The following is a 12,777-nucleotide window of genomic DNA, read 5'->3' as shown; positions in this document are numbered from 1 at the left end:
GAAAAAGGCATTAGCCTCAGGCCCCCATATAATTTACAATTTTGGGGCCCCAAATCTCTCACCAAAATATTTGTAAAATAGCTAAAATTATTTATGTTTATGTTTTCTACTTGAATTCAAAATCAAACATCAATAAGATATTTTTAATATTATATAAAAGAAAATAAGAAATTTTTATTTATTCAAGTTTTAAAGATTTAGTTATTTTCACAAATTTGTTTTCATGAAATATATATGTATTTCTATTTTAAAATTATTTACTTATCATATTTAATGGGTTGAAATGTTGTTTTAACATACTAGATTTTATTTAACATATAGAATATGATGTAATTTTAGTTTTTTATTCTTTAAAATATTAGTTTTTTATTTTCTGATTTTTAATAAACTTAAAGTATATTTAAAATAGATATAAAAATGATTTATAAAAAGGAAAAATTAGAATATTTTAAATATTAATTGTTATGAGTTTTATTTCATATTTAAATATTATTTAAAATTAAATTATAATTATTGTTTTAAATATATGTAATCTTGCCTCAGGCCCCTAAAAGGGTTGGCACGGCACTGGGCGGATCCGATCTACAACGAGCAGCCCCAAAGAAATGACCATAACTATTAGAAGAAATATCCAAATGATGATCCGCTTTTTGATAAACATAGATCTATGAGTGTAGAACATAACCTCAAAATTTGGTTTCGAAATACTTAGTTTTGATCCATCGTTCTTCAGTTCTCCATAAACGTATCTGATGAGCTTTAATCTCTCTTTTCAAATGGTGTGATGGCTCCTCTTTCATGGTGGCTGGAGATGGAGAAGAAGATGGCTTAGAGAAGGTTGAATCTCCACTGACGGCACATAGCTTTAGGTTTTTATGAGACTTATAATTAACAATTTAATATATAAGCAATTGGTTTATTGTCTGGGTCCAAATTTTAAATCAAACCGAATACCAATTTCGGTTTAAAGAATTCGGGTCGTTACAGTACTAGTTTTATGTTTAGAATTTTCAGTAAAACATGAATATACAAAACATTACTGTTGATCGATGATTCGTTGTGTCTCTAGTCAAACAATTTGTTTTCAAGTTAAAGATAACTTCTAAAAAATCTAAAAAACCATTCTGAAGTTGTCAATGCATACACACTATTTATGATACATGATAAGTTATATGAATTTGTAGAAATAGGTACCGTGAACATTCATGCCTACACACAGCGAGCACATGCGTTCTACATCGTACAGGATAGATAATAAGTTCCGTAAACATACATACTAACATATACACACAACGATCACATGCGTTCGACTTCTTATAGGATAGAAAGGCTTCTTTATACACAATATTTGAAAGGGCTTAGATTTAACTTTTGCTAGCTAAGTGTGGGTTACAATTTTGAAAAGGTTTAGAAATAAATAATTTCTCAACTATTTTAAAAACTTTTTCTCAAAAAAGTTTATTTTCAGAATTTTAGTTTGATAATATTTTAAATATCAAACATTTTTATGTTGTTGTCAACAATCGAGTGACCGCTGGACGTAACCAATATTACATGCTGCGGTTCGGTTCTGGAGGGATTAAGGATTCGACCTGAACCTTCTAGCAGTTCAAAAGAAAAAAAATAAAAATAAATTGAAAATAAAATAAGAAAATAATAAACTAAGAAAAAACATAGCAATGTAATATGAATTAGGGTTGGGCACATATCGAATAGTAGTACCGTATCTTTTAGTATTTTTGATTTGTTTCGTTTTTTTCGGATATTTGATTTTTTGATTTGTTTTGCTTCGAAAAAATACGTATATCCGGAAAACTTATGGATTTTGTGAATATTTACAGATATTTAAAATAATTATGGATACTTCTCACTTTGTTGAATACAAGTAAATCTAAAAAATAATAGCAAATATTATTTTTAATATATTTTCATAATATAAAATATAAAGTAAAAATAATAAAAATTTATAAAAACATATGGATATTTTAAACAAAAAAAACTTTTACCAAGTTATATTATATTTTTAAAATGAAAAAATAAAAAATAAATATAAAATAGTAGTAATTGCCAAAAAATTTAAAAATATTTTTAGCAAAACACTAAATCCTAAATATTAAATAGTAAACTCTAAACCCTTTAATAAACCATAATTCTAGAGTTAAAGATTTATCCAATAGTTTAAAATTTAAATTAAAGATTTAGTTTTTTAAAGATCTAGTGTTCATGGTTTAAGATATAACCAAGAGTTTAGGACTTATTCAAATGTTTAGAGTTTAGTGTTTTCATAATGACGTTAAAAATCTTTTTTTTAAAAAAATTGTAACTACAATTATTTTTTGTTTATTTTTATTTTTTATTTAAAAATATAATATAATTTGATCTATTGTTGTTATTATTTTTTAAAAAATATAAAGTATGAAATAACAAAATAAGCTCTTGAAAAAATCATTGGTATATACAAAGTGTGGATTCATATTAAGAAAGATAAGTAATAGGATAATCTTTGTCTAGTTGACAAGATAACGTCATATGATATACATTCTGGCCCCACACATATTGAATTTAGAGAAATTTATAACATGTTTCTGATTGGCACGAAAAGTAAGGTGTCTCCTATCCTTCGTTTGTTTATTTTTTTCTTATTTACTTCTTTTTTTTTTTTTTTGCTAAAAAAGTATTATGATGATTTCTTATTTACTTCTTCTAATCAATTTTGAAACTATTAAATAAATATGTATAAACGTTTCAATTATAATGAAATACGGAGGATGCTATGTTATTAAGTAATTGAAATGATTCGTTAAACCAGGAATTAGGAGATCTTGTAGTGGTTTTTACAATATACACTACAAGATTCTCATGTAAATTTCTGTGATCAGCTTAGTTTTGTAAATAAATATATTTTTTATCATGGGCTTTAGCATTTGAAATAGTGATGGGCTTAAAATATGGACTAGGCCCATAAAGGTCAAAGCATTTTTACAGTAACTCTCTAGTTTCATCCAAAAGTTTCCGTACAGCTTACGTTGTGCAAAACATGTGTCAGCTCCTTCAGCTTCTAAGTTCTATCTGTCAAAGCACCGTGATATCATGGCGACGCGTGTGATTCTCATCTTCTTCTTCTTCTCGGTCGTCTTATTCGGTGCTATCTTTACGTCCATCGTTTTGCCAAAGCACAAGAGGTTGACTTAATATGGAAGGAGGAAAGAGAACTCCGTTGAGCGTGCGAAAGAAACCCAAGAGGACAAACAGAAGACTCGTCAGGAGTATCGTCGCCTACCTCCAGTCAGATGCATACTTATACTCTCCTATGTTTTCAAAATTTTCACCGCAGATGCAGATGCAGATGCCTCCGCCGTCTACTACTTTCATATCATCGAACGCTGACGTGAAGGTAAAGAAGAACAAGAAAAGACTGTCGGAGAAAGTGAAGGAATATCTAAACTCTGACTGTCATATGTACAGACCGATGATCTCACTTCCGAAGCCTGGTTCTTTGCTTAAAGAAGGTGAGAGCTTTTTAACCATAAGGAATGAAGGATAACTGAACGTAGTGTTAGTCTATAGATATAGGTGGATTCTAATTAGTTTGAATGTATTGGCTCTGAAGTAGGGGGACTGCGAATTACGAACTTGGTTAGGGTGGAAGTATCAACGAGTAGTGCAACCATGAGGGAAGATAACAACAACTATAGGGATCTCAGGTCAGAACACACCTTCCATAGCGGAAGCTGGTCAACTTAGATGGACAACGAAGCCGTGAGACAGATCTTTCACCAGCCTTTTCCTCTCTAACAGGTATATATGTTGATTGATTGACCTTACTCATGTTGTAAACGTGGAACATGTTAATGGGCTCTAAAACATAGGACTACTGAGTAACACTCTTTAGTCTATTTATCCACCAATGATATGTCTTATAGAAAAACTGATACTGAAAATATGTTCTGAAGGCACATGCCTTCTTCTATAGGCTTAGAAAGGGGTAAGAGTTGTTCAGCTTCAAACTCGATAAGGCTGTTTGTAAAATTCGTGGGCTTGTTTTGTCGTTACTAAAACGTACTAAAATGGTTTTGTTTCTCTTTGTTATATGACAGAGGAAAAGATGTCGAAGCTAGATCCAAGAAGAGTTCCAATTGAGTAAAGTTAGTGTATAATATAAGAGTCAATGTAGTCGTGTTATGATTTATAATTTAATTAATTAGATAAAATAATTACAAGAGTTTTGAGAGAGAAAGAAGAGTTTGTTTTATTGTGTGACTGGAAGGCGTGTCTTGTTGATAAGCTTTTAGTATTAATAAGGATGACAAAGATGTGTCGGTCTGAACGTATTGCCATGTTACCTGTCTAGTCTTCGATAAGTAGTTGTATGTCGAGAAAACTGTTACAATTCAGCAATTGCTTGTAATATCCTTTTTGCTAACTCACCATTGGAAGTTTGATTTATAAACACATCACTTAAAATTTTGTGTAACTAAAATTTTACGTTTGATTTACTATGATCTATACCAAGCAGATACTGAGTTGAACTTTCATTATGAAGATATATATAAGTTTGTTTCTTACAGATATTTGGTGTAGTCATGTAGAAAGAGATTGTAAAAAGAATTGAAGGAGTTGAAACTAAAATAGTAGGATCCATAGTTGATGTGTAAAAATGGTGAAAAGGACTGAAGCTGGAGAGTAGAGGGGAAGGAGTTAAGAACTTGCAAGTAATAATCGTGTGCACGTGAGGTTCATTCAACTTCTGTCCCCATATATGTCAACTCCGCACGCGCTTGCATGGAAAACTTCATTCTATATGTATGCGCGTTGGTGTATTATACATTGTTCATTATTGCAATCGAAATCAAAGTACATCATCTGTCAGTGTTAGAAAGTCCCTAGTCTAGTTTCGAAATAATGCAAAAACTAGCTAGTAGACAGAGTTATCAGAATTTGAAAAGATAGGACGATTGCTGTGAGAGACGTATGGAAAAATTATTGATACTCAAATGGGATAGGTCTATTATATGACACAGTCGTATTGGAGCATGCACATGAATCCCCGAGAAAAACGGAGACTATCGTATTATTGGGGACTAGAGAGATAGACACACGTGTATGTGGACTCACAAAATCGTAATTTCGTAGATAATTACTTTTGTAAGTACTATTATGAAATGTGAATGAGCAAGAGAAGCGAGGAAAACAACTCAGCGAAGAAAAAGACGTAATGTGTCTTTTTATATGTAAAAGGAGACATACATGCATGGGCTCAGCTCACTTCATTGCAGATACGGCCGTTTTTGAATATTGTCATTATTAATAATGTTATTTTCTCTATGCATCTATCGACTGATTGACAATATTAGTACAAAACAGAGCTCAATCTTTGCTCGACCGTTGCTCACTATGTGAAGACGCCGTTAATGGCGGAGGCGCTCGCTCTCCGTGAAGCCATTCTGAAGTGCCAAGAGTTGGGACTCCCACGCATCAAATGTGAATCAGATTCTGCAATATTGATTAAAGCCATTAACGCAAAGGAATCTTTGGTTGGTGTTTATGGAGTAATGACGGACATCGCCTTGTTAGCTTCTTCTTTTGAATCTATTTCATTTTCTTGGATTCCCAGAGAGTTAAATATTGTTGCAGATGCAATAGCTAAACAATCACTATCTGTTGAACTCGCCTTAATGGCACCACCTAACTTTGGTTAGGGATTTAATATAAATGTGTTTCAAAAAAAAAAAAATCTATCGACTGATTTGATGATCTAATTCAACCAAATTAATACAGCATTTCTGATAATGGCATTTGCTTAAGATCTAGCCTCCGAGATATATTTAGGTTTTAGCCGACGCGTCTGGCTAAACTTTAAATGAGTAGGCCCTGGTCGAGGAAATTTCTGCAAATTTACCACATATAAACATCCAGACTCAAGTCTTCATGATCAAGTTGTCTCACGCATTTGCGCACAATAAAAAATTGGTAAATCATTTTTCGGAAAAAAAATGTGAAAACTTCGGTGGCCAGGCATTGTGAAAATCTGCTGTGGTGTGGATTCAAACTCAGATAGCTTGAAGATCTAAGAAACGTCTTGACCACCCGACCACAGATGCAATAGAATGGGATTATAACGATTTATACATATAACCCTAGATAAGTGACAAAAAAAGATACATATAACCTAGATCGAAAACCTTTGTTTCTAGTGAGGCCATGTCCTATGTAGTAACGAATATATTGCCGACAAACACTTACACTACAATATCTTAATACTCTTATATTTTTATGTAATTCTGGACGTTTAAAACTGTTGTTTCATGATTGTAAGATGATAAGATCGATATTAGACTTACGTGTAGCGCTTTTATTTCATAAAATTTGTGAATTTAAGCCATTTTCAAATTGCTTACAACATACTGCGAATCTATGATGAAGATTAGTGCAGCCACTTGTTGCGGAACTGTTCACAACCTAGTGTACCTCTCTATATGGTGTCCTTTCAATTTCTTATATAATCATAGATATCGCTAGGGTTCGTACATTGAAGAAGAGAATTCAAGTTTTGATTGGTTATGAAATAAATCTCATCTAGTCGCATTTTTCGTCATTGTTATCCGCTAGTCGCTGTTGACTAGTGTTCTACAGTCTCTACTATACGTACGATACTACTTTGATGCGAAATCTTCCCATACAACGTAGTTTGTTGTTGAAACAGTAATCATCAATAATATGAGGCTTTTTTGTAAGTATTAGAATTATTTGTTGGTTGGCCTGTGGAGGCAAAGCGTAGAACGTGTACCGTTCATATAGTCTTCCGAATTTTGCTATCCACTCATGGATGGGTTTTGGTCAATACGGTTGTGTTCTTTGTCGTTTGTGCATGACTTATTAGTTACCCATTAATTATTGGATCAACAGAACAACAATAATAACTCTACAATACTAATTTACATGTTTGCAATACACAATTTTTTTTTTTTTGAACTTAAAAGGAGACACAATTGATCGTTAAGAAGAAACTAATACTAATATGGTTCAGATTTAAAATACATTATCCATCTCCGAACCTCTTGGTATAAGAAAAGGTTTTCGAGGCTTAAATTTAAAATGTGTTGAGACATTTCTTTTAATTTAGCTTTTGTGTACTAAGAGAATAGTCTCAAGCTAATTAATTTTGAATATCTTGTGTAATTTTATTTTTAGCGAAAAGGAAAATATTGTTAGAAAAGATGATTTTATTTCACATGGCGATAAGAGTTGAGCCTATGTAAATCGTATTGATTAGAGTTTCTAATTCTCGTTGAACAAGAAAGAGAAAAGCATGAACTTCAATTTACATGCTATTTGGATATATTTACTGACAAAATAGTTTTAGAATTGAGATAGGATCAGCCAATGTCCTAGCTAATCAATGTTTAATTTTTTCCTCGGACTAATAATGTTGTATTACAGTAGATATCGCGTGTGAAGAAGATACAATATCATGAGTTTGTTTCCATCAATTTTAAGTTATAACATCCGCGCCACGATAAATCCATTACTATTTTCACTCACACGTGGGCTGATCGTACATCAAGCGTGAGAGAGTCATTCATGTATTCTTTTTTTGGGCAGAAAAGAGTTATTCGTGTCTTCATCCAACTTATCTATAAAATCACATCGTCTCTTGTTTAATCCACATATCATCTCTCTAACTATCAGACTCTCTCTCTCTAGATTTTGTTATCGTAGACGTACGAAGACCGTCCGTGTGCAAAAAGATGAGGTGTAGAGGGCTTCAAGTTCGGAGAAGAAAGAGAGTAATAATTAATATGAGCTCGAGGAAGCTCATGACCCGTCTCCAGCAGATGGTTGCTCCGGAAAGGATTTATTCAGATGAAGTTGACGGTAACACACTTTACCGTCTCACGGCTGATCACATTTTGCTACTCCAAGCAAGACTCCAACTTCTTCGTCGTATTTCTTCTTTATGTGGTCTCTAGATCGGAGATCCATAACCATTTTCACGTGGCTAAAACAAACAAAGCAACGGTATAATCGTGGAACAAACGTCTATTTTCTCTATATATTTTCTTAATTTAATGATCTGGGTTACTCGTTTTTTAAGATGCCTACTCTATAATTTGATGTAATTATGTGGATTTATATTTGTATTGTATTTTATTGTGAATTGTGAGTAGTCTTTTACATGCATGCAACTTTGACCGCGTGTCTGGTACCCATACCATACGAACAATATCTCATAATGCCACTACACAAGTTTCATGATATTAATTTTGCATTGTGTATCCAGACTTGATAGAGCGTCCGACAACTAATTTTGAAGATGAAAATATCTTGGTAATTTCTACAAACATCCACAAGTAAAGTACCCGAACTGATCAAAGCCCAAGTGGAAGACAGTCACAGGTTTTGCAAGACAATTTCATATATCTAATAAGACATAATTAATTGTGAGGCTTGGTGGTGATTATAATTGACTTTGACTAAATGGTAATCTATGTATATACGAATATATGCGGTCTAATTAATGAAGCTTCTTCCATGTTAATAGTCGCTCTCGACAGTCAACAAGTAGTGACATGTTCAAAGATACAAAGACTCAGACAAATTATATGGCGTTAACCAACTCGATCCATAACAATAACAGCTATCAAATAAACAAGACTTGGACACTCCACGGTCTTAAATTCTTAATTTAAGATACGACACTTTTGTTTGTCTAGGAAACATATATATGCGAGATTCCAGCGATTCTGTAGTGCACGAGTGTCGTATTCTAAACCTGGTTCGAAATCTTCCTTATAAGATACTCTATAACAGTATACTTTAGATTCACTAATCACCTCAGTTTCTGGGATTTGACTATATGTGGTATGCACTGATACTCGTTACTAATTGGGTCATACATTAAGACTTTACCGAGCCGTGAAATTCAACATCTAACATCTCGTACATGTTATTTTTTACAAACTAATCTCTTGACTCTTGTATATATGTAGCCATTACAGTTAAATTTTGCAAAAGGCCTGTTAGATTGTGCATTAATTACCAAACGAACCTTTTGTATATAAAAGTGTCTTTCCGACGTATGTTATAAATTCAGAGATTAAATTAGCTACATTTCCATATCAATTTCAACAGCAATTGATTAGGGAACTATCAGTAAGATACCACTCTGGAAAATATAGGATCTAAGCAGCCCTGGGACGGGAACGGGTACAGGAAACGGGGACGGGAACGGGAACGGGAAACGGCAAACTTAAAATTTTTAGATACGGGTACGACATAGAAACGGCAACCAAAATATAGGAAAATATATAAATATCTATAAGTTATGACATTTACAGTTTGAGAGTTCACCTTCTTAATCTGAAATCACAAAAAAAAAATATGATACAACAAGTAAAATCAACAACACAAGAAATCACATATATTCGTATACAGAAAACATATACAGAGAAAAAAATCAGAAAACTGTATTAATGAAATATAATTCAAACCGAATCAAACTTCAAACCTAAACATCAAAACACTAAAATCAGAAAGAAACAAGAACTTCTCACGTGTTGTTTATTGATAAACAACTTTCTTTAGTGCATCTTTTAACTTTTTCAGAATTAATAGAATAAAACAATTAAAAATAAATATGGAATGGTTAAACATTTACATATCGTCACACCAAAAGTCAAACGGATACGTCTCCGTTCCAAGAGAAACGTTCCCGAGACGTCTCCGGTTTCAGACTAAACCCGTCCCCGGTTAGTCTTGCCGTCCCGGGTTCACGGCATATGTGTTGGGGACGTTTCCCAGGCGTTTCGGAGATGTCCCCGTCCCCTCGGCGAACCCGGTACGCGAGACGGCACCCAAGTGGCGTACCCGTGCAACCTAGTCTAGGATTCAAACTTTGCGTTAGGACTTACTTACAAACAAAGGGACGGTCTCAGGTAAACAGTATCTGTAGGGCGTAGACCTCCCGAAACATAACGGAGGCATTCAAAGGTTTTCTCGAGCTGAACATAGTTTTGAAAAAAAAATGAAATTGCCGTAAAAAGGTTTATAGAAAGGTCTTTTTACGTTACTGTTCTTATAATGACATGATACTCACGTTAGTAATTAGGCTTATAGTGGGCCCAAATAACGGGTTATAGAAAGGTCTTTTTACAATACTGTTCTTATAATAACTCAAAAGTAACATAACATGTGATGTGTGAAGCCCATGGCCTAAGCAACAAAAACCCAATATTTCTGTTTATTTGGATTGTTGAATGTTAACTAATTTGCATGTTTATTTGATCTCCTCTGTTTCTTATCTTTCTCCGTTTAGATCTTATATCATAATGCATAACAACTTAAGAACATTTAAGCAAAAACAGAAAACAAAAAATTGAGAAGTTACGTTCTTTTAGACTCAACAAACATCAGCTAGCGTTCTCAGTAAAGTAACCTGAGATTTGAGAAGCATGAGATGCTGAATTGACTTGAGGATCAAGGCTTCCTCATCATCCACCTCTTCACAACTTGGTACAACCCTGCGCAGAATCCCCAGGTTTCTTCGCATACAAATTTCACCAAACTTAGGCTTCTCCTTTCGTCCTAAGCGACCTTGTTGCTTCACCTTCTTGCACTGCACCATCTTTATTAACAATCCAGACTTATATTAAATACAAAGCCAATACATATATAAAGAAACTCTGAGGATGGAGAAAATATGAAACAGGTTGTCTGGATAAAATGCTTGACAGAGAAAAGGAGACAAGGAACCCATATCCAGGCCATAACCACTGATCCTGTCCATGCCAATCCATCCTTGCAATGTTTAATGTTCGATGTATCTGTTTGTGGTCCTCATGTCTTGCATTATGGCATTATTGTTCTTTAAATTCCAGAATGGTTTCATTTGGAATGCATATGAGTTATTAAGAAAAATGGGTCGAGTAGTTACAAGAATACAGGCTCCAAATTGACTCAATTAATAAGCCCATCACTCAGTTAATCAAATACTCAAAGTGGATCACATCGTTTCGGTCTCTTAGCTGCCATCACTTTCCTCCAAGGCTCAGCCTCGGGGGCTTGGATGTAGATGAACCGCGCGCAAAGACAGTTAATGGATGGATCATATTCAAGATCCGTTTTATGGTTCATGCCATGGACGTTGGAGGCTGTTGGAAAATGTTATTTGTTTTCTGCTCTTGACCATTGTGTTACAAAGTGCAACAAAAAACATTGTCGTACAACCGGTGGAAGTACTTGCTAACGCTAACGGAATCGCCCGTTTCTTTACAAATTTTTGTTCCCACTTTTTTGGAGAAAAATATGCACTGGCTCTTTGAATGGGGTGGTGAATTTTCATTTTGTAATTATTGAAAATGTTGTAACAGATATAATTAATTTGGCTTTGCCACTTAAAATGTAATGGTGTGTACATAATATTGTTAGGCTTAATATAAACAAAGATTTACAGATCAATAGATAGACTCATGAGAGAACATAACAAGTGAGAAATTATGGGATAATATCAAATTTACATAAAGCTCAGGAGGAATAAACAGAACAAAAAAACACAAAAGAAAATACAAAAAGTGACCAAAAATCAAAGAAAACAAAAGAATAATACAAAACTAATAAGCCTTGCAAGGTCAAGAAAAAATACCTAAAACATAAAAAGTCTATTGATAATTTAGTAGAAACAAAATATTTTTTTTTTATAAAAAATAACAAAAAAAGCTCAGCAAGGATAATGCCAATGGAACATTAGTATTCAAGGAATCTTCTTTTCGGTGAGATCCTTGTGCATTCCAAAGTACATCCATGGTCTAACGAGGAAACAGATAAAAGTTGAAGAAGAGATACGATCAACGTTATTATCATAAATATCATGATAATTACGATGGTGATGATCATCTAATGATCAAGAAAGAAGAGGAATGATATGATTATCAAGAAAGAAGAGGAATGATAAGATGCTTTTTACTCTGAAGTGATGATGTGAGGGGTAGTTGTGTTTTATATAGGGAGATAACTGATAAGAGTGTGAAATTAACGGAAAGCTAGACCTCTACTAAATAGAAGCTAGATATTTTTTCTTCTTTCTTTTTGCTAAATAGAAAAAACAATGGAAGCTAGAGAATAGAGATGATAAAAAAACAACAGTAATAAATACTCTATTTCTAAATAGACATTTCTTTTTGCTAAATAGAAAAAACAATGGAAGCTAGAGATGATAAAAAAACAACAGTAATAAATACTCCTATATTTCTAAGTAGACATTTATGCTTTATGATAATTTATTCCACTAATAGCCAGAGAGTCAACAATATATAAAGAAATAATTTCACAAGTGCCCATGCAAATGATAGCTGAAGTCACACGTTAAACGAATTTCGAGTTGAGAAGCACTTTAAAGTTTTTTTTGCTAAAAGAGAAGCACTTTAAAGACTGTGTTTTGGCTTTTGGGTAAACATATATTTATGCTGCGATTTCGTTGTACAGAATACATATAAGACTATTGTTATGATCAGCACGACATATGCAGATTTTTGAATAACATATTTAACTTGTTAGTTAGTATTTTAGTTTTGTAAGAGGTTTCAGAGTGAGATTTTGAGGAAAAAAAAAGATTTTGAGGAAAAATATATTTATTTTCAAATTGTTTGAACCTTTTTCTTATGAAGATATGCCTCGGTTTTAAGATTTTACTTTTAGCTGAGACTGTTGGTTTCTGTCACATTTTTTTGCCGTCTGAATTAAGAAATGGGAGGAATATTTACCTGTAAATTTCCTCTGTTC

The 12,777-nt window shown here is 33.1% G+C and overlaps 2 protein-coding genes and 1 pseudogene across 2 annotated transcripts; 2 read left to right on the top strand and 1 right to left on the bottom strand.

Annotated features, from left to right (window-relative positions):
• The first annotated feature begins 3,027 nt into the window (after window positions 1-3,027).
• On the top strand, window positions 3,028-4,091 carry LOC130494494 (uncharacterized; annotated as a pseudogene).
• A 3,564-nt stretch (window positions 4,092-7,655) lies between these two features.
• Window positions 7,656-8,181, top strand: LOC108846116 (uncharacterized). Its single transcript, XM_018619327.2, has one exon. It carries the CDS (start codon window positions 7,749-7,751, stop codon window positions 7,968-7,970), a length of 222 nt encoding a protein of 73 aa, XP_018474829.2. The 5' UTR covers window positions 7,656-7,748; the 3' UTR covers window positions 7,971-8,181.
• Window positions 8,182-9,239: 1,058 nt separating this feature from the next.
• LOC108845520 (uncharacterized) lies at window positions 9,240-10,796 on the bottom strand. Its single transcript, XM_057006449.1, has 2 exons — window positions 10,707-10,796; window positions 9,240-10,624 (listed from the first exon to the last, which is right to left on the bottom strand). The coding sequence occupies exons 1-2, from the start codon at window positions 10,794-10,796 to the stop codon at window positions 10,400-10,402; spliced, it is 315 nt and encodes a 104-aa protein (XP_056862429.1). The 3' UTR covers window positions 9,240-10,399.
• Between the last annotated feature and the right edge of the window lie 1,981 nt (window positions 10,797-12,777).

This window comes from Raphanus sativus, chromosome 3 (genome assembly GCF_000801105.2).
Source record: "Raphanus sativus cultivar WK10039 chromosome 3, ASM80110v3, whole genome shotgun sequence".
NCBI lineage: Eukaryota > Viridiplantae > Streptophyta > Magnoliopsida > Brassicales > Brassicaceae > Raphanus > Raphanus sativus.
Note: the sequence above shows the minus strand (reverse complement) of the source record. Positions and strands in the feature narration are given on the sequence as shown.